At 43.1% G+C, this 22,847-nt stretch overlaps 1 protein-coding gene across 1 annotated transcript in view; it reads right to left on the bottom strand.

Annotated features, from left to right (window-relative positions):
* Positions 1–11,237: 11,237 nt before the first annotated feature.
* eefsec (eukaryotic elongation factor, selenocysteine-tRNA-specific) overlaps positions 11,238–22,847 on the bottom strand; it is a 35,044-nt gene continuing 23,434 nt past the window's right edge. The window contains exons 9-10 of the mRNA XM_080728609.1: positions 19,934–20,090; positions 11,238–12,537 (exon numbers count right to left, since the gene is read on the bottom strand). Of these exons, the coding sequence (XP_080584735.1) occupies positions 12,353–12,537; positions 19,934–20,090 (342 nt within the window). The 3' untranslated portion in view covers positions 11,238–12,352. The remainder of the gene's footprint in view (positions 12,538–19,933; positions 20,091–22,847) is intronic.

Raw genomic sequence — 22,847 nt, 5'->3', positions numbered from 1 at the left:
TTTCATATCAAGGCCCGTTATTTATTCGGCATTTGAGCGTAAAATGGTTTCATTTTATGCTCTCAAGAGTTAAAAATCTACAGTACATGCGTCCATTTGGTTACCAACTCTCCATCATTTGGGAAATGGGACAGATCCATGTTGATGACATGACTTTAGAGATACTGTGTACCGCTTTGTGTGATTTTAGGGCAAAATCTGTAGGAGCAGTGTCCAAAAATGTGTTTTGCAAAAATCAGCCTGATGGTGGCGCTAAAGGAGGGCCATGTGAGAAATCATGGGCGGAGGTTGTGATTTGCCATCCAAGGAGTGTGTGTGCAAAGTTTGCCATCGATAGGGACAACGGTTGCGGAGATAAGAGTAGGGCAAAAGGCTGTCTTAGAACAGGGAGGGTTCCCAGTTCAATCCCGGGCTCCCCCAGAGTTAGTGTGGAAGAGTCCTTGAGCAAGACTCTGAACCCCTGGTTGCTCCCAGTGAGCTGGTTGGTACCTTGCATGGTTTCCTCCGCCATCGGTGTATGAATGTGTGTGTGAATGGGTGATATAATGCACTCTCTGTAAAACGCCATGGATAAAGGTGCTACATAAATGCACGATTTACCATTTATGATGCATAGTCTCACCTTCTTTTATACAAGGATTTTTGAATCATAAATTGGGGATTTATACTTCCTGAGAGTGGGCTGTGTGAATAAAAGTGATGGGACAGCGTGACACAGGCATGGCAGTAGCCTACAGAATGGCTGCCTATAGCATTTCTCAAGGTGATGACGCTCATGATCTCTGCCCTTTCCTTTGGCGGGGGCTGTGCTGAGCTTGCCTGTAATGATTCTAGTGGTTATTCTTTGGCCATCAGCTGCTCCTGCCTTTCTTTATGTGGGTGTCCTGGACGGGTGGAGTTGATGGAGGGGGTGGAGCTGATGAGATGAGAGGTTGACAGGGCCGGTAAAGCACAAAGACATATCATACAATACTGAACCAGGGTTGCCACGTCTGCTTATTATAAGCGACTTAGGGCTTGTGTTTATGTAAAGTTTGTTTCTAAAGCGTACTTGCATAATTGGTTGTTCGACGTTCGCAAACACAAAAAACGCATGTGAATCCGAGCTGCGGTTCTCGACTTAGCCCCAGCAGTGTTTACAAAGTAAGCAAACAGTAAGAAACAGAGTAGAGAGAAACAGCTTGCTCCGGCCACGAAATGTGTTTCCGGTTCCGGGTTACCGGCCCACAAAGGAAGCATTATCTCTAGGTTACTTAGTAACCCCAGAACGGCGATCCGATTTTTGGCAAGGCTTAACTCATTGAGTGCCTATCCCGAATTAGTTCGGGATATATTATCGCATACCAGAGTGCCTATCCCGAACATGTTCGGGATATTAAAAAAAAAAAAAAAAAAAAAAAAAAAAAAAAAAAATTGAAAAACTTTTTTTTGAATTTTTTTTATTTTTTTTTGGACCCCATCAAATCTGGTGAACATGCGATTTTGCATGCGATTTTGCATGTTCCACCCCCATACAACCCCATCTAACATACAGGGCAGCCATGTTTGTTTACATAACATGTAAAACATAATGGCGATTATCTCAAGAATGCCTGAACGGATTTCCAATCGGATTGTTTTGTTTGAAAGCTGTGAACAAACTGCACAAATCCACTCCAATGCAATCCAGGATTGCATTTGATTTTTTAGAGCTCATTCTTCTCTGTTTTTTTCCCATGCATGAGGTGTGCAAGGTTTAATCATGGCTAAGTTGACGAAAATAAGGCTTCTAAAATGCTTGGTAGCCAATAGCTAACTTCAAGCTAACTTCATCCTCTTCCTGTACATGCACAAAGGAAAGTGTTCAGGCAAGTCATGGCTGCAGGGCTTCTGCATATACCAGCATATCTCTATGGGATTTTCTATGGCCACTGGGCGCCCTCTAGTGGTGAAAGGGGTGGCACTCAAAGAGTTAAAAGGTGTTTTTGGCAGTAACAACATTACCCCCCATCTGAGTAGAGTACTACTTCTAGAATATTTTCCACATTTTATTTCAATATAATGTTTTAAATAGCAGATCTACAAGCTTACAACCCGTTGTGAATCATTGTGAGCTTTTAGAATTGCTATTTTCAAATAGCCGATGTATACTGTACTACAGTATAATATACAGTAGGTTTAAAGTAGCCTCGCAAGCCATCCCGAGTTACGTCATCACCAATGTGCTTCCTTTCTCGGTCTGGTGTCCCTCCCATAGAGACTCATTATTTAGAATTGTGTTTCGAATTTCCAATCAAAAGGCTGCATTTCAAGCGAACCCGCCTCACACCGCTCCTGATTGGTCGAGCGGCTGCTACAGCTCTCGCATTTTGACAACAAACATGGCGGACCCCATGTCCGATGCGAGTTCACAAAACGCAAATAAAAGCTGCATTAAGCGAAGTTTTATCTGAAATCAACGGCATCTCATAACTTAAAAACGAACAGTTTGCACCTTTGGAATTTCTGTCTGGAAAAGACGTATTTGATGTTCTCCCGACGATGTTTTGATGCGCTGATGACTACTGACTGGACCTGTCAGTCAAAGTGAGTAACTACGTCATTGCGTAATGCATTGTCTACGGAGGACTCCCAGACTCTCCCCTGGGAGAGTCTGGCTGTTGCGAGGCTAGGTTTAAAGTGCTCTTGTGGCCAAGTCGCTTGGTTGCTTATTTCTCTCACAAGATTTGGCAACACTGTACTGAACCTTCGGGTGGGATACTGTAGGTTGGTCGGCACGCGTGTGTGTGTGTGTGTGAGCGTGCCTGTGTGTGTGTGTGTGTGTGTGTGTGTGTGTGTGTGTGTGTGTGTGTGTGTGTGTGTGCGTGCGTGCGTGCGTGCGTGCGTGCGTACGTGTGTGTATGAGTGACGATATGGAAACTGTACATCAATACATTTCTTTATTGAGGTGCCAGCACTAATTTGCATGAAGTTTTTCTTGTGTCTGAGTAACGAGACAGGAATAGATATGCAAAACAACAAGCTGCTGATGGGAGAACAATGGAAGGGTCAATTGCTTTTCTTTCATGAGAGGGTGCCGTGCCGTGCTGTGGCCTTGCAACGTTTTCATGCAGCCATCAGCTAATGCTTTATGTTAGAGAGGTCTTCAACGTTTTCATGCAGCGATCAGCTAATGCTTTATGTTAGAGAGGTCTTCAACGTTTTCATGCAGCGATCAGCTAATGCTTTATGTTAGAGAGGTCTTCAACGTTTTCAGGCCAAGGACCCCTTAGCTGAGCTGAGAGAGAGATGAAGCAGGGACCCCCACTACAAATGTGTGACTTGTTTGACAGCACTGTCATCAGTCTATGTAGGGTTCATGTTAATGTGTATTTTCAGACATTTAACCACTTAAATCGTCAATATTTTGTAAACTTGACCTTTCAATATGTAGGTACTTGGTCTGCTCCTTTTTTTTTATACCTCTACACCAAACCTATTTGCCAAACATAGCTGATCTACAAGCTCTCAACGTCTCGCAGCGCGAGGCGTTGAGAGCTTGCAGATCTGCTATTTTTGGCTAAAGTTATCCTCAGAACAGGGATGCGAGGGGTCAAGTTGTTAATGTAAAATAATTATCCTATCACACAAGGATTTGGCGGCCCCCCTGTAGTAGCTCTAAGGACCCCCTAGGGGTCCCGGATTCCCTGTTGAAGACCCCTACTTTATGTAATGTAACCTGTAAACAAAGAAATCGACTTGGTAGCTCAAATTTGGGGAGGCGATCTTGTCTAAAACCAGCACTTACAAGCCGGCATATCCCTGTTTTGGGTCGTAATAGGTGAAGGGCAGATCTACAAGCTATTTACACGGGGAAACAAACAATTCAGAACCCAGAAAGGAATCGATGCCAATGACTATTCAATGCTTTGTATGTGGTTTTAAGGAAAAGGGACACTTATCCAGCATGAAAGACACTTAAAGGACAACTGTTTTTTTTTACAACAAGGGCTCATATTTTAGATTGTAATTAGAGAAATTAGAGTGTTAAAATGTTTTCATTTACTTCTTTCTATAGTTTCAGCGATTAAAAATGACTTTTTAGACACAATAAGCCGGCGATTTCTTTATTACTATTTACAGTATCCCCCATAAGTCACATCTGGCCATGAAGGATTGCGGTGCATCTTGGGAATGGGCTTATTGTGTCTAAAAATACATATTTAGCCACTTGCATGCATGCCCCCAATCACTAAAATCACTAAAACGATAGAAAGAAGCAAATGAAAACATTTTAACACTCATCTTTTCTTTTCTCTAATGACTATCTAAACTATGAACCCTTGTAAAAAAAACAAGTTGTCTTAAAGGTTGTGTCTATAATGCATCATAATCGTCTTTGTAATGCATTATGTTGCGTTTATAGGGCATTATAACACTCTTTATAAATGTTTATGATCATGTATGACAACTTATAACAACATATAATATCTTATGGTGGTCATAAACATTCCACCTTTTCAAAACTGACCTGTCAGACCCATAAATGTGCAGATCCATCGATTGATTATATCACAAAGCTTTTTAGTCGATATGATTTCTCATTTGCATTTCATAACAACGGGAAAATAAATAAGGCCATAACATTTTTGAAGGGGAGAAAAAAAGGGGGAAATTACAGCCATAATACAGCTTAATCGGCTCGTATTTGCGCATCACGTTAATTTCACGCAGGCATGAGAAAGTCAGGAACAAAGCCACGGAGAGAATACCCAGGCTGATGGGAGGATGGGGAGATAAGGACTACCGGAAATGGAGAACTAGGGCTGAAAAGGCACCGGCGATAGTAATTTAAACAATGGCCATTTTAATCATAGTTAATTACATTTGCAGGCACAGGGTGATGGGAAAGGGATGGTGGTGGTGGGGTGGGGGGGGGGGGGGGGGGGGGGGGTTCTATCTGTGCACAAGCTCATCAGCCCAATGGAGTTGTTTAATAGGAACCCAGGTTTTTGTGGTCATAATGTGAACGCACCAGTAAGACTCCCTAAATCGGGAGATAAGCGACCGGCAGGTCGCATACACAAACTTTAGAAGGCAATGGTAGCCAATCAGGAGGGAATATGGGAAATGGGACAGATCCATGTTGATGACATGACTTTAGAGATACTGTGTAACGCTTTGCGTGACTTTAGGGCAAAATCTGTAGGAGCAAAAAATTCGTCAAAAAATGTGTCTTGCAAGAATCGGCCTCATGGTGGCGCTAGAAAGGGGCCATGTGAGAAATGAGGCTGTGGTTTGGCAGCCAAGGAGTGCGTGTGTGCAAAGTTTGGCATGGATCGGGGCAACGGTGGCGGAGATATGAGCAGGGGAAAAGTGTGACGTGACGGACAGACTGACGGACGGATGGACGGACAGACAGACAGACTGACAGAGGGACAGCCGGTGGAGGTTTTGATAGTAACTGCGACCTGGCGGTCGAAATTAAAAAGAATGGTCTCTCTCTAGGAGGGGATATATGAAAATAGCAGAACTACAAGCTCACAACGCGTCGCAATGCATTGTGAGCTTTTAGATCGGCTATTTTCAAACAGCGTAGGTATAAAAAATAGGGCTAAAGTGGTTTATGTATGTTTTATAATATTATAATTTAAATCTGCAAAGTAACTAGTAACAAAAAAACTTCTAATAATAGTAGTGGAATAAAAGTACAATATTTGGATCCGAGATGTAATGTAGTGGAGTAAAACTAAAACACGAACAACATATAACTCCATATATAGAGACATAGCTGCTGACATCAGTATGACATCACACCGTACACAAATGACCCTTATATAAGACCGGCATTATCTACCGACAGATTAGATGCAAGCAGGATCTCGACTCTGACACAACTCATCGGCTCATAAGCTGGTTCTCCCTCCATATATGGAGATAACCGACGAATCTCACTAAGTCTGACCTCACAAGCCCCATATTTGGACACGAACAACACATAACTCCATATATAGAGACATAGCTGCTGACATCAGTATGACATCACACTGCTGACATCAGTATGACATCACACCGTACACAAACAAAGGTGTGACGTGTGACCGACGGACGGACGGTGGAGGTTTTGATACTAAACTGCGACCTAACGGTCGCAACAAATACCTCAAAATTGTACATAAGTACGATACTTAAGTAAATGCACTTAGTTACTTTACACTAGGGGTTCCCAAACTTTTTTGTCTCAGGGCACCCCATAAATATTCTTTTAATCCGAGGCACCCCTACATTATCATTTTCCCTCCCAGCATCTTATATTTATAGCATATCATCGTTGTCGGGTGGAAACCTTGTATGTCCAAAACCGTTCGTTTTGTATTTATCATCTATAGAATGTACTAAATAAAACTAGTGAAAACAGTGTCCAAATAAATTCTAAATATTATCAAATGATCTCACGGCACCCCTGGAATGCCGTCACGGCACCCCAGGGTGCCCCGTCACCCACTTTGAAAACCCCTGCTTTACACCACTGCAGCACAGGTCGTGTTCATGGCCAAGTAAGAGTCACTAACATTTCTGCAGAGCTCCACATCCCAAACACCACAGTGAAATAAACCCTTTCTGCAGCTGCAGCTAAAATACAGTATCAGACAATGGAGGCGATGGGGGATAGCAGCACACGCAATGAATATTCCCGAAGAAAGACGCAAGTAAGTAGCCTAAACGCATCCCCACTGGTTAAACTGTTAATTAATGATGTGCCGGTTTATCAGTAAAACCAACGCTAATTACTCTTTTTTAATCTCCTCCATGTTTCGCACATTTTTTTAAACCACCTTGGCTTCTCAGTTATCCGTCCACCAAGTACAGAACCCCCTCCCCCCCCCTTTTCTTTAAAAATAAAGCGGTTGCTCGTTATCTCTGCAACATTTCGTTCCGAAGTTGACCCCTTGACCCCTATACACTGACCTGGGGGGTTATGGGTGAAATCAGGGTCACTGAATGTCGCACGTCGATGGCTTTTCCTTATCTCTGTGAGGGAACACAACAGGAGGAGCCTTCCATTAATCACTGGAGTCACTGCGTGGTTATGGAAGGCCCCGCTTAGTTTGACACGTCCTAACCCAGAACAGGGGTTTTCAAAGTGGGTGACGGGGCACCCTGGGGTGACGGGGCACCCTGGGGCCGCAAGATCATTTGATAGTATTTGGAATTTATTTGGACACTTGAAAAAATACGATTATTTTGGGGGGTCATGGCCTGTATAGGCTGAGAACCACTACTCTAAAAGGAGGATTATTCAGTCCATCCCAACCTCACCCGAGATAGGACTCTAGACACACACAGGCCAACAGGATTAACATGCACGTTGTTTCTTAAAATAAAAGAAAAAAAAGAAAAAAGTATCTTCACCCTATATTTCTGCATGTTTGTCTTCATAAAGTGATGAGCTGACACATTGTAACTGAATATTTACCAAAAGTACAGATTTGATTCAATGAAAAATACAAAATTTTTCTCTGATCATTTAGATGCAATGTGCGTGAGAGAGAGAAATTCCCATATTCAAAGAATAACTGAATAACAGATGAAACAATACAGAATATTCGAGAGAGCTTAGTAAATCTTGAATAAAGCATCCACTTTCATCTACAACAACTGTCTTGACTAAAGCATACACAGACACAGCTCCTCCGCCATGGCTGAAAGGAATTAGAGCAGGGATTGTTGTTGGTACCGTGGATGCCAACAGTCATGGTCTCCTCATGTAAATCAGAGAGTAGAATCGGACTGTAGGTTGGGTGGGGGGTGACGGGGAAGGGGGGGGGGGAGGGGGGGGGGCTGAAAACACGATAAGACGTGAGAACACGGAGGGCACAGAAAAGGGATCAAATAAAAGAAAGAATGGAAATGGAAAGAAAGGGGGATGGAGGAGCAGAGAGAGAGAAACTGGAGAAAGAAAGACAAGACTAAAAAGAGAAAACGTCTGGTTTCTTCTATGAGAGGAACCAGAGGAGATAAGACTAAAAGGACTGTCAGTCACAGGAACAATCCCAGCAGTGTCCCCTCCTCATCCTCCTCCTCTTCCTCCAGCCCAGGGGTGTCACACCACATTCTGGGCCCTGGGTACAAGGATTCATTGCGGGCCCCCCATGAATGTTCTTCATATAGGGGGGAGGGGGTTTAAACCCATTTAGACTATTAGGTATTATTTTATGCTTTAACTATTGAAAAATAGCAGATAAACAGATCTGCTATTTTTTTAAATCGTGAAAAAGTCTTTGAGGTTTTGTCAGTGGTGCTCTCAAACTTATTCATGTCAAGGAGCCCCAAAACGATATGTATTTGGCCACAGACCCCCATCCCCATCTCAATTTGAGTTACAAATGTTTGCTTAAAACATACATATATTCAAAGATTTGCACACATTTTCGCAACATTTTTTTTAAAAATAGCAGATCTACAAGCTACACAATAAAGGAATATCAAGCCTGTCAGAGTATACCTTTTATGCACGCATCTTCATGCATTAGGCTACACATTAGACAGCCCGTTTTGCAACATGTTTTTAAAATATATTTAATCTTTCGGTTTCAAGTTCCGTTCAACCAGTGAAAACTAAAAAGATGTTTTCAAATTGTGTACACATTTTTAGTTCTTGCTCACAGCAAATGTCCAACCCCTTGTTTACACATTATCCAAAACATTTCTAAAAAATATATAATTTCTCACAAAAATTGTCTCGTCTACAGAACGTAACCGATTTAGCCGAAATTGATTCAAGAATACCGTCAGTTCTCCTACATTATAATGACAATTTTACAAACACACAAATCTCTTTCAGGCAAAGTCAATACATTACATGAGCTTGTATATCTGCTATTTTTGAGCGGTGGTCACACCGTCTCCTATACGTGGCCGTGTGTGTATGCGTGCGTGTCTGTCTGTCTGTCTGTCTGTATGTAGCCTGCAATACCTTTTCTGACCACACATGTTAAGGGAGGGGCGCTGTTGTTCAGCCTCAGGCCAGGCACACTCACACTCACATTCACACACACACATACACACGCACGCATACACACACACACACACACACACACACACACACACACACACACACACACACACACACACGCAGCCTCCACCGCTCAGTTCACACGAGTGTGATTTTTCAATAGCTAAAGTATAAAATAATTAAGGCCCCACCAACTTGGGCCCTAGTAGCTCAGTCCCACTTCTCCCCCCCCTTGTGACGCCCCTGGTCCCCTCCTTCTCATCTTCCTCCTCCTGCCCCCTCTGCTCTCCCTCTCTCTCTCCCCCTCTCTCTCTCTCTCTCTCTCTCTCCAATTTCCACAGATTCCTGGTCAGATAAGTGGCGGTCCACAGGGACAGTTTGCTGACATCACCTGGCTGGTACATGCAGAATGTCCTGGTGCCTCCGCTACACTTCCAAGACCCGCTGAGAGAGGATGGGAAGCAGACAAGACGCTGAATTAAAGCGTTTTATTTTTACTGTGTGTGTGCTGACCGTGCTCTTTCTGCACAGTATTGCTCACAGTGTGCGGAATATGATCGTTTTCACATAATAGTATACAATAGTATACAATAATAAGAGCATACAACTAATTAATGAATAACATTAAAGAGGTGGTGCCATAGTTTTGTACTTTTTCTGTTTTGTATGCGTCTATGGAGTTAATATTACTCTAATAGACCTAATAGTGTGGTTATAATGCAAATATGTCTTCCCTGTGTATTTTTGGTTACTTCCTGAAAGCTCAAAGCCCGAGACAAAAGGCCCAATTGAAATACACTAATATAATGACATCATACTATCATCCAGTAAGCTATGTTGAACTGTAGCTTAACTGTACGAGGCACCCGCGGCTGAATAGAAACACTCCAATTCCCAAAATGCAACAGGAGATCACGTGACCGGGAAGTGCGGTTCCCTCACAGAGGCCAGTGTTATGAGAATCACAAAAAGTGCATTCATCTCCTAATGTAACTTTTAAATCAAGTTCATGTTTAAAAACGAGCCCTTCTCTACCGGCCGTTACAAAAGCACCGATGGCCACGGTTGTTATTTTTCTGTTCCGAGTGAAAGAAAATGCTATCGCAAAAAAAATAAAAATAAAACAGGACATACTCAGATTACTTTTACTCTGAGCCTCCGAAATAAGGTAAAATCAATAACATTTTGGTCTAGGTTTCATCGTGGGCACCCAGTGTGTTAACTCTCCCCACGCTTTGAACGTTCACGTTCGCCCGATTTCGCAAGACCTCTCCGCCAATACGGCGCTCGTTCGGTTCGTTCGTCTGATGACTGTAAGCTGATGAGGGGTCGCGCGGCCGTCTACTGTAAACACATTTTCCGCGGTGATGGTGTAAAAAATCCATTATGCGTTAGATCAACGGAGAACAATTCACTTCCTTGTTGATTTCCTCTGGCTGTAAGGCTCTGGGGCCAGTGACTGGTCTTCTTCTTCTTCAACACATAACAGGCAAATTCACATTCATTCTCGCATGACGCCGCCCTCTGCTGCCTGGCAGACCAAAGTGCACTATTGCACAACCAAAAAAAATAAAAATAAATAAATAAATGTCTGTCTGTCTATCTACTATAACGTCGCAAAGGTAAGCCGCTTTTTGATGGAGCCAGACCCAATAAATAAATAAATGATCTGGCAGTAGGAGAGTTAATGAGCAGGTGGGCGTGGCCACATAATCTTCCTCCAAGTGTAATCATAATACAAACGATTCCATAACTGTATTTTACCCTATCCGCTGTTATTCCTGTACAGTGTCTCTGGGTACAGTAGCTCAGTTGGAAGAGCACTTTCCTTTGGACCACAAGGGTCTGGGTTGGAGCCCAGGCCCTCCCAACTCAGTGTATGAGTAGAGGGAATAGTAAGGTAAGTACTAGGAGCTGATGGTAGTGTAGTGTAGGTGTTGCACTCTACCCATCCATCTCCAAATGGCCTCCCCTGGGCATTGAAATGGGGACAGACACCCATATTTGCCAATTCAAATATGGGAATAAGTAGCAATACATCCTTTTAATTATATTTCTAGATTAAAATAACATACTGTAGCATACCAATATTCACAGTCCAGCTACACTACTGTAGATAAGAGTCACAGATGCTCAGCATGAGTTTGTTTTATTAACCTTTGTCAACAGAAGATCAATAGTCAAATTGTGAGCCATGTCAAATCCAACCTGTGTGTCAAATGCAGGTCTATACACTTATTGTACCAAAGAAATATATGTGCTGACCAATTCAGGAACAAAACTGCTAAACTTGGAGCCTAGTGCCTTGGACGTACGATAACGTGACAAAGTAAGCTCGGCTGTGATTTTTGGAACCCGCCACCATTTTGTCAATTAGTTCATGTCGTCCTGCCAGCTAAGGTACTGTTGTTGACTAGAATGACTACAAATCAATAGAGAGAAAGTTTACTGTATGGATTAAAGACAGGCTCGGGGTAATAACTGAATAACTGAAAAGAGCTGGGATTCAGGCTACAACACCAAAGAAGAATATTGTCACTGTCGGGCAGAAACCTCGTATCTCCAATTTTCAAATGTGTACGTTATTTCGTTAAAGGTGATACACCATGCAATTAAAAAGTATTTGTCATATTGTTCGAAAAAAAAAAAAAAAAAAAAATCTTTTTGAAAAATAAATTTCTTAGATTTTTTTCTTCTTCAAAAACGGCCGTTTATGACGTCACAAACGGCAGCAAATCTGGACAGCCTGTTTTGAGAACCCGTGGGATGCTTTTAACCTCCACCTTCCCAAAACCAGAGAAAGACACAACGGTCTGAACTCTGAAATGGGACTTTGTGAGGATAGAAGGTGCTAGTGGGACCTCAAAAAAAGGTTTTAAAATAGGAAAAGTGAATTTTCATGGTGTATCACCTTTAAGTAAAGCCCTGCTTCTTCATCATACAAGACTGTCGCACAAAACCAGTGAAAACAGCAGATCTACAATCACACAACGCCTCGTAGATCGGCTGTTATCACTAGTTTTAAATCATTTTTAAAAAGATAAACGCAAAAAGAACAGTTTTGGACATAAAAGGTTTCCACCCGACAACGATATGCTAATATCAGCACTGAACATGTCTACAAATGAAATAAGAAAACGAGTACCCTTCTCCACCATGGATGGTGGATTGTGTTTTTAATGAAGAGCTCAACGTTACAGCGACGGCAGCTTGGTAACAAAGTGTGCAACGTTCTGTCAGCGGGAATTCGAGGCAATCGCACTTGAGATTTACCCCAGAAACAGACAGGGGGCGCTCTGCTCTTCGCACCTCGACTCGTACGGTGGTGCTGCGCAGCATCGTCATCCGGAAACATCCGGCATAGCAAAGGATCAGGACTCAGGACTGAACCATCTTCTTATGGGGGTCAAAGACATATCTCTTGAAGTGCAGGTGGATGGCCACGGGCTGAGAATCCACCCGGGCCTCGTCTTCTTTGGCCGGCTCCGCTTTGCCCGCCGAGCCTTTTCCTTTCTTCTTGGAGGAGGAGGACAGCAACTGCTTGGTTTCTGGACGAAGACCCTCTGGAAGAAAACACAAGGACAAAATGGGGATTGATTGATTGTTTAAATACTTTATTAGAAGTCGGCATAGGAAAAGCACAGTACAGCACAGTACAGTTCAGATACACGGTCTACTTAATAGGATTTAAACCAAGAAAGTACAATGGCTTGTTTAAACTGGGGTCCTTTGTACTCAATTCATAGAGACATTTAAGGTTGCACACTGCTGCGTTTCTTCGTTGCGATCTAGAAAATCCAAAATTAGCAAAGAGAGAAAAAAAAAAAAGCGTTGCGAAAATCAAAAAACGACCTGGTCCAGAAATAAATACAAAACAGGCAGCAGTGTGCAAACGTGATTGACATGACATGAGGTCGATTTATTAATTTATTTACGTGCTCCGAAATTCGCTCCGATATTCGGCCGAAAAAAACACAGCAGTGGGCAAAGACCTTCAACCCCAGACACATATACACAGAACTATGCAAAAAAATAAATGAATAAAATATATATGATAGTCAAAAATGTGAAATAAAAATACAAATTATTTACAGTAAATAGGTCAGGGAGGGGCTATGGGTAGGCTTTGTCTTTTGGACGAGAATCACAAGAAAGCAAAAAAAGTTATTCCTATTTATAGCTAGAAGAATCATGAGCGATTACAACAAACACACTGTGTCTCTGTTGTAAATCAAAATGTTTGCAACGCGCAAACCGGGGGTCACGGTATACACACACACTCCTATGCTCTATACGATGTTTAGTTTAGGGGAATGTGTATAAAACGATAGTGATCTCTGTGCTGTACTGCTGTGTGTTTTGTGTGTGTGTGTGTGTGTGTGTGTGTGTGTGTGTGTGCGTGCGTGTGTGTGCGTGCAGTAGGTAGGCTATCAATGCTGGCTCCAGCCAGGCGTGCCGACCCTGTGATGAACCTCTGTGGCCTCGGCCTGCTGATGCTGTGGGTGATAGTGAGGAGAAACCTCCGTCACGGTCCTCCCATCTTCAGGGTTCTGCCTTTAGACGCTTGTGATAGCGCTCTGGCAGTGGTGTCAGTTCAGAAAAAGCTAAGGTATGGTAACATGACTGGTGTCTTGCATGCGCGCATGCAAGACACCAGTCATGTTACCATACCTTAGCAACAGGCATGATATATTTATTTTAAGAAGTACATTTTATTTTTTACCCTGTTTCTACGGTTTCTTGGGCTGTATATGGCAGCCTGGAACGGTTGTTCAAGTGCAGCTAAACTTGGCAATGTTAGTAAACGTGCCACAATTAACAATAATGCATTGCACCTGTGCAGCTGACCTACGGAACCTTGGAATATACCATTCTGTCAAGATGGGGAGAATAAAAGTGTGGAGAATATAATTATAATACCTAATTTTGTATCTGTAGTTATTTTACTGTAATTTAACAACATAATAACCAGCACAGATAGACAAAGAGACATTCATGGATTTATATTTTAAAGTAACTTTTATTTCCCCCCCTGGACCCCCAGGGTATGGCAGCTGCATACCCCTGCCATACCCAATTGACGCCCCTGCGCTCTGGCCTGACATTTGCATTCCAGCCCCTAGACTGGTCTATCTACCAGTGGAGGATAAAAGTACTCACGTTTTTTACTTGTGTAAAAGTATCAGTACTGTAATGTAGAAATACTTAGTAAAAGTCGGGAATTGAGCAGGAAAACACACATGGAGATGACATGTACCTGGTCAAGGTGCTGCTGGCAGCCAGCATAAAAAGCAATAACAAGATTGTGGTATAAAAGTGACCCTCCAACTTGTGAGCAGTGGCTGTGCATTGTGGAGGAAATATTATGTGATGGAGAGATTTACACACAAACTCAGGATACAAGAAGTGTTCCTTGAGAAACGGGAGAAATGGACTGAATATGTAACTCAGAATACTGACACCACGAATGTGTAATATGGACGACAGTATGAGGATAAAAACTTGGTAAATATGTTGACCCTGTGAAAGTATGTACTGTACATGTGACAAGATGCAAATAAAACGTCTGGAATTGAAAATGTACTTGATTAAAAGTATTGGCATCAAAATCTAACTTTAATTTAGCGAATGTCTGTCTAACTGGTAACAAAGGTTTTAAATAATTGTAGTGGAGTAAAAGTGCAATATTTGCCTCTGAGATCTAGTAGAGTAGAAGTAAAAGTACTGAATATTGGAAATACTCCAGTAAAGTAAAAAAAAAAAACAAAAAAAAAAAAAACTCAAAATCGTACTCGAGTACAGCACTTGAGTAAATGTACTTAGTTAATGTACACCACTAGCATTCCAGCCCCTAGACTGTCTATCTATACTCATCAACACTCATCGCCCTGTTAGCACCCGTATACAGTCAGGGTTCATCTACTTCGTCAAGCTCCAGACTCTGCTGGGGCGAGACGCTTACTTGGAGTGCGTTCAGAGAGACAACGTGCTTGTTTGTTTGTTTGATTTGCACACGTGGAGGTGAGAAATGCTCCTGTGTGGGACGGTCATTGTAATGTCTGACCTAGCTGTTCCAACGGCGCCAGCATTCAGGTTGTTATGGTTACGCAGAGGAGGTGAGGATTGTTATGGTTGCAGGGCAAGAGGGGGAAATCTTTAGCCGACATCTATGATCTGCTGACTGGGGGAGTAACATCCCCCCCCCCCCCCCCCCCCTCCCTGACTCAACACCTACAGTACCACACACACACACCATCTGTTTTACACACAACTTATAGAGGAGGACGTTTATAAATAGACCTGCTTAGCAACTTTAGTTTGGTTCCTTCCTGTATTGATTATCGACTATTTGTCTTCATGGGAGCCAAACTCTAAATCAGGGGTCTTCAACGTTTTCAGGCCAAGGACCCCTTAGTTGAGATAGGAGAGAGATGAAGCAGGCAGGGACCCCTACAACCTGTTCATAGATTCCATATCAAGTCATTGTTAACCTATAGTTAGGCCTAAATCAGAAATTAGACTACAAAAACAAATATGTTGCTACATACTGTACGAGTACTGTAAGCCCCTCCCATACACTAAAATGCGTTCCCGGCCTGAATGGGTTAACATTTGGTTTCTATATCAATTATCAAACATTTGTCTTCATGGGAGCCAAACTCTAAATTGTAACCGCTCCACTACCCTATAATTCGGGGGTCTTCACCAGGGGGTCCTCAGAGTGACCACAGGGGGTCCGTCAAATATTTGTGATGGGGAACATTAGCCGAAACATTTCTGAGAGTTGGTGTAGCGGGGAAAAGTGCAGAGCCAATGACAGAAATACATTCACACCTAAGACTCCCATGGGTGCCTGTGGTCGGGTTGCTGGGGGCCCTTAGGGGGTTCGTAGGGACGAGTTTGAGGTCAGTGGGAGGGGCAGAGGGGGCAGGGGCGTCACAAGGGGGGAAAAGTGGGACTGAGTTACTAGGGCCCAAGGTGGAGGGGCCTTAGTTATTTTACACTAGCATTTGTTCATTTGTAACTCAAAGTCTGCTTCTGGGGGATCCCTGGAACTAAATATTTTGAGATGGGGGTCCGTGGCCAAATACGTATCATTTTGGGGGTGAAAAGGTTTGAGCATCACTGACATAGAAGACATTTGAGGATTTGATATATTCAAAGACTTTTCACGATTTTTCAAAAATAGCAGATCTACAAGCTTGCAGCACGACACCGAGTGCCGTGAGCTTGTATATCTGCTATGTTTCAATAGTTAGAGCACAAAATAATGCGTAATAATGCGTTCCCACTTCCCAGTCTAAATGGGTTAAACCCCCTCCCCTATGAAGAACATTCAAGGTGGGCCCGCAGTGAATCCTTGTACCCAGGGCCCAGAATTTGGTGCGACACCCCACCGGGGCATGGACGTGGGATGGAATTGAAAAACGCTAAAATCTCGAGTCCTTCTTTCTCCCCGGGTCTTCATTCCTGCTCTTCTAAGTTTTCAATCTTTGTACATGTGGTGGCCTTCGGAGGGATGTCGGAGTGGGGGGAACCTAAAACACTTTCAGAGAGGTAACATCACAAAGGGCAGAGGGCAGACGAACGCACGCCGGTAGAGAACAGTATCATCTTCTGCCCAGTGGAGCTCCGCCCAGCTTAGCTGAATGTCTGTATTATGTCCACGACGGAGGATGTGTGCACACACATGTGTGTGTGCATGTGTGTGTGTGTGTGTGTGTGTGTGTGTGTGTGTGTGTGTGCGTGTGTGTGTGTGTGTGTGTGTGATTCAGAAAGGGAGAGTATGCGTGCATGTGTTAACCCATTTAGGCCTAGAATTATTGACTGCTTTAACTATTGAAAAATAGCAGATATACAAGCTCACAGCGCGGCACCGAGTGCCGCGCTCGAGCTTGTAGATCTGCTATTTTTGAAAAAGTCGTGAAAATGGGCGCAAATCTTTGAATATAATGTATTTTTTAAGCGAACGTTTGTAACTCAAATGTTGCTTCTGGGTGGTCCCTGGAACTAAATATTTTGAGATGGGGGTCCGTGGACAAATACATATCATTTTGGGGGTCCTTCACATGAAAAGGTTTGAGAACCACTGATATAGTAGTCTCTCGAGAACAGACTAACTGAGCTCCAGTTAAGTGAAAAGGACCTTTTCTTTGACGATGGCGAGCCAGATTGCTGACATAGAAACATAGGTTTTTCAAAAAACCTTAGAAGGATTCAAAAGAAACTTATGGAATCGGGTCAAAATTCAAATTTTCACGATTTTTCAAAAATAGCAGATCTACAAGCTCGCAGCGCGGCACTAGGTGCCGCGCTGTGAGCTTGTATATCTGCTATTTTTCAATAGTTAAAGCATAACACAATGATACAGTATAATGCGTACCCGTTCTGAATGTGTTAAGAGGATGTAGGTGAGGTTCTGTTTCTAAATGTTTTTGTTTTCTCTCCTCTCTCCCGGTGCGGAGCGGAGGAGCCACGTTGGGTTGGGGAGCGACAGAAGGTAAAATAAACAGAGAGGCAGACTTCCCCCGGAACCCCGGCAATCCCCACCAGAACCCTGGGAATGCTGGGCCTGCTGACTGACTACTCACCACATCCTGAACCCACACATCCACGGAGGAGAGAGAAAGAGCGTTTGGGGTGGAGGGGGAGCGAAAAAGGCAAGGTATGAGGGAAGGTTGACACAAAGATCCATGCCTTCCTTTGTCAAGGTACGAATGCATTACCAGGAGTCTGTCACGGAACGGTTATGCCAGGGGTCTTCAACGTTTTCAGGCCAAGGACCCCTTAGCTGAGAGATGAGGGATGAAGCAGGGACCCCCAGATTCCATATAGTTTCATCGTTTGACAGCACAATCGTCAGTGTATTTTGGATCCATGTCAATTTGTGTTTTCAGATATTTAACCACGTGAACCGTCAATACTTAATAAACTTGACCTTTCACTCTGTACTCAGTCTGCTCTTTTTTCCCCGCTACACAAAACCTCTTTGCTGAAAATAGCCGATCTACGAGCTCACAACGCCTTGCACTAGCTTGTAGATCTGCTATTTTTGTCTAAAGTTCTCAGAATATGGACATTAGGGTTCAAGTGGTTAAGGAGAAAAAAAGTTTCTATCACACAAAGATTTGAAGGACCCCCTGTAGTAACTCTGAGGACCCCCTAGGGGTCCCAGACCCCCTGTTGAAGACCCCTGATTTATACCACTGGTTCCCAAACACTGGGTCGGGACACATTTGTGGGTCGCGGATAGATATTTATAGGTCCCTTTGTTTTTGGTTTTTATTCCTACGTTTAGTTTTTTTATTATCATTATTCAAAAATATTTTCAAAAAACACTCCCAAAAATGTAACGTTTTCATGAATTTCTTTCCCCAGTTTCATGAAGAAATCAAAGAAAATCTAAGAAATTCCATGAATTAGAAAACAAATGTTTAAGAAGTAGTGAAAATAGCCGTTCTGCAAGCTCTCAACTCAGCTCTTGTGAGCTTGTAGATCTGCTGTTTTCATTAGTTTGGGTCCTGGGTGAACGTCTAATTTCTCTTTTGGGTCATGGGGCCAAAACGTTAGGGAATCACTGAGTTATACAGTCACACTCTTACTGTAAACCCTTACCCGATATTCACTGAGTTATACAGTCACACACTTACTGTAAACCCTTACCTGATATTCACTGAGTTATACAGTCACACACTTACTGTAAACCCTTACCTGATATTCACTGAGTTATACAGTCACACACTTACTGTAAACCCTTACCTGATATTCACTGAGTTATACAGTCACACACTTACTGTAAACCCTTACCCGATATTCACTGAGTTATACGGTCACACACTTACTGTAAACCCTTACCCGATATTCACTGAGTTATACAGTCACACACTTACTGTAAACCCTTACCCGATATTCACTGAGTTATACAGTCACACACTTACTGTAAACCCTTACCCGATATTCACTGAGTTATACAGTCACACACTTACTGTAAACCCTTACCCGATATTCACTGAGTTATACAGTCACACACTTACTGTAAACCCTTACCTGATATTCACTGAGTTATACAGTCACACACTTACTGTAAACCCTTACCCGATATTCACTGAGTTATACGGTCACACACTTACTGTAAACCCTTACCCGATATTCACTGAGTTATACAGTCACACACTTACTGTAAACCCTTACCCGATATTCACTGAGTTATACAGTCACACACTTACTGTAAACCCTTACCTGATATTCACTGAGTTATGCAGTCACACACTTACTGTAAACCCTTACCCGATATTCACTGAGTTATACAGTCACACACTTACTGTAAACCCTTACCTGATATTCACTGAGTTATACAGTCACACACTTACTGTAAACCCTTACCCGATATTCACTGAGTTATACGGTCACACACTTACTGTAAACCCTTACCCGATATTCACTGAGTTATACAGTCACACACTTACTGTAAACCCTTACCCGATATTCACTGAGTTATACAGTCACACACTTACTGTAAACCCTTACCCGATATTCACTGAGTTATGCAGTCACACACTTACTGTAAACCCTTACCCGATATTCACTGAGTTATACAGTCACACACTTACTGTAAACCCTTACCCGATATTCACTGAGTTATACAGTCACACACTTACTGTAAACCCTTACCCGATATTCACTGAGTTATACAGTCACACACTTACTGTAAACCCTTACCCGATATTCACTGAGTTATGCAGTCACACTCTTACTGTAAACCCTTACCCGATATTCACTGAGTTATACAGTCACACACTTACTGTAAACCCTTACCTGATATTCACTGAGTTATACAGTCACACACTTACTGTAAACCCTTACCTGATATTCACTGAGTTATGCAGTCACACACTTACTGTAAACCCTTACCCGATATTCACTGAGTTATGCAGTCACACACTTACTGTAAACCCTTACCCGATATTCGAATCTTGAACTTCCCGCTCTGGCCGAAGCCGCCCTCGATGACGCCAGCCTCGCCCGTGGACAGCGTGACCTTTAACCCCATGAAGAGCTGCAGGTTGGTCTCCTTCTTGAACAGGTTCCGGCCGATGACGGTGTAGTCGTCAGTCACCTGACCGGGAAATGGAAGAAGATTATTTTTTTAGCCACAGTTTACAGTTACAGTTTACAGTTTAGGCATTTAGCAGACGCTTTTAATCCAAAGCGACTTACAAAAAGCAGGTAAAACATCTATACAATAAGCAAGATAATATCTCAGTACATCAACAACAATACAACAAATGCATAGGAATATTAATCTAGAAAAAATAACATAGGTAGACCACGCACCTAATCACTAAAAAAACTTTTCTAAAATCTAGAAAGGCTATCTAGCTTCATGTGGTCATTGAGGGAAGGGGGAGTGTTACAGTAGTGCTATGGGTTTAGGTGGAGTCTGAAGAGGTGAGTCTTCAGACCACGGCGGAAGCTAGCGAGTGAGTCCGTTGTTCTAAGTGCGACAGGGAGTTTATTCCACAACTTGGGGGCCAGGAGGGCAAATTGTCTAGCCACAGCACCGATGGTTAAATTTAATCCCACGAAACTGGCACCAAGTAAACACGGAAAACCCCATTAATGCAAGTAATACACTTATACAGTAAAACAATATATGTGAGGGGTTTATCTGATTACCGTACAATAGTGCAAGGTTCCTTGAGCATAGAGGGCTCAGTGTGCGTCTATGTGAGGTCTAATCTCTACCCTGTGGGTCTCCATGCTTCCTCCATATCTGCTGAGGAGGGTGACAACTTGACCTGACAGACTACCAGTGGTGTAAAGTACACTTTTACTTCTACTCCACATCTCAGATACAAATATTGTATTTTTACTCCACTACATTTATTTGAAAACTTCAGTTACTAGTTACTTTGCAGATATAAATTATAACATTATAAAACACACATAGCCCCATTTTATACCTTGGCTATTTGAAAATAGACAATCTACGAGCTCACAACGTGTCCCATAGTGATCTGAGCTTGTAGATCTGCTATTTTCATGCTATGTTTTAACTTTACTTTTGGTACTTTAAGTACATTTTGATGTGAACACTTTCATACTTTTACTCAAGTACATTTCGAATTCCAGGCTTTTACTTGTAAGGGTGCCCTCACACCAAAATACCTATGAGAGTGGAATCCACGTTCCACCAATGCATTTCAATGAGAGTGAAGCGGTTTCATGCCAGCAGAGGATTTCTGCAAAAAACGCTCCCTTATCATTTGAAAAGCATTGGCGGAACGCGGATTCCACTCTCATAGGTATTTTGGTGTGAGGGCACCCTTACAGAGCATTTCTATATCGCAGTATTGATACTTTTACTTAAGTACCAAATGCTTTTTCCTCCAGACTCCTAGACTATTAACCACTTCCACTCCCCCCAGAAGCCAGTCTTCTACACTCATCATTTTGTCCGTCTGTCTGTCTCTCCTCGACGACCATCCTCCCTCAACATCTTTGCGTTGCTCGTTTGTGTTTTGTCCTCTTATCTCCTCCATCGCCGCGTCGCTCTCACCCGCCGCCGCTGATCTGATAAAGAGAGGGCACCGCTCTGTCTGCAGCAGCTCGCCCTTTCTCTCATTCTTTCATTCTTTCTTTGCTTAATTTCTTGCCTAACCCAAACTCATCCCCCCATTCAGTCATGTGTACATGCGGCCCTGGCACCATGACGGATGGACTGATAGAGCGGTTGTGTGCGCGTCTGACAAGACTCCGCGAGGTATGGCGATGACTGGACGACACGTCACAGCAGACCTGTATCTCAACTATGTCACTTATGTTGCCCTCCAGACGAAGGGAGTTCAAAGTGCGACTTCCTGTCTACAGGGTTCCCACACATTTTTACCAATTAATTTCCAAAACTTTTCCAGAATATTTAACCCAATTTCCAGGATTCAAGCTCAATAACAGGTCGCTTACTCCTATGCGCAATGCCCAAAGACAGGTAGTGTATTGCCAGTGGTTTTCAACCTTTTCAGGCTGTGACCCCCGAAATAATCATAATTTAACTGGGGACCCTGAACCCTGACGAGCACTAAGAGTTGAGGAATTTTAGCAGATCTACATGCTCACAACGCCTCGCAACACGAAGCGTTGTGAGCATGTAGGTCGGCTATTTTCACAATTTCTGCCTCTAATATTTGACAATTTGGCCCATGTTCAATTTGTCATTTCAGAGGTATTAAAAAAAATCAATAACCAAAGACCATGCATAGATATTTTTTCCAGGACCTTCCAGGACCCTTGATCAATTCCAAAACTTTTCCAGTACTGGAAAAATATTTTTCTAATTTCAAAATATTCCCAGGAATTTCATGACCGTGGGAACCCTGCTAACCCAAACTCATCCCCCCATTCAGTCATGTGTACATGCGGCCCTGGCACCGTGACGGATGGACTGATAGAGCGGTGTGTGCGCGTCTGACGAGACTCCTCGAGGTATGGCGATGACTGGACGACACGTCATAGCACAGACCCATATCTCAACTATGTCACTTATGTTGCCCTCCAGACGAAGGGAGTTCAAAGTGTGACTTCCTGTCTAGCTATAAGGCGGGCGGAGAACGAGAGCGGTGTTACGACATCCCTTAACCCGCGGCTGACCCCTTTGGCACGCGGCGGTTCAACTCCAGCATCCACTGAGTGGAGCTGTCAACAGCCCCGAGGTGCTAACACAGCGGGGGAGGACTTGTTCTCACACACTTGACCTCTCGTCTCGAGCTGCGTCTCTCAGCCATGCCCCACACGACGACATGGCTGTGCTGTGCACCAGAGCAGTGGTTCTCAACCTGTGGGCCGGGACCCCCAGGGGGTCATTTGCATTTGGGTC

This window comes from Nannobrachium achirus (genome assembly GCF_963921795.1).
Source record: "Nannobrachium achirus genome assembly, chromosome: 6".
NCBI lineage: Eukaryota > Metazoa > Chordata > Actinopteri > Myctophiformes > Myctophidae > Nannobrachium > Nannobrachium achirus.
The sequence above is the reverse complement of the archived record's forward strand: the minus strand, read 5'-3'. Positions and strand labels throughout refer to the sequence as shown.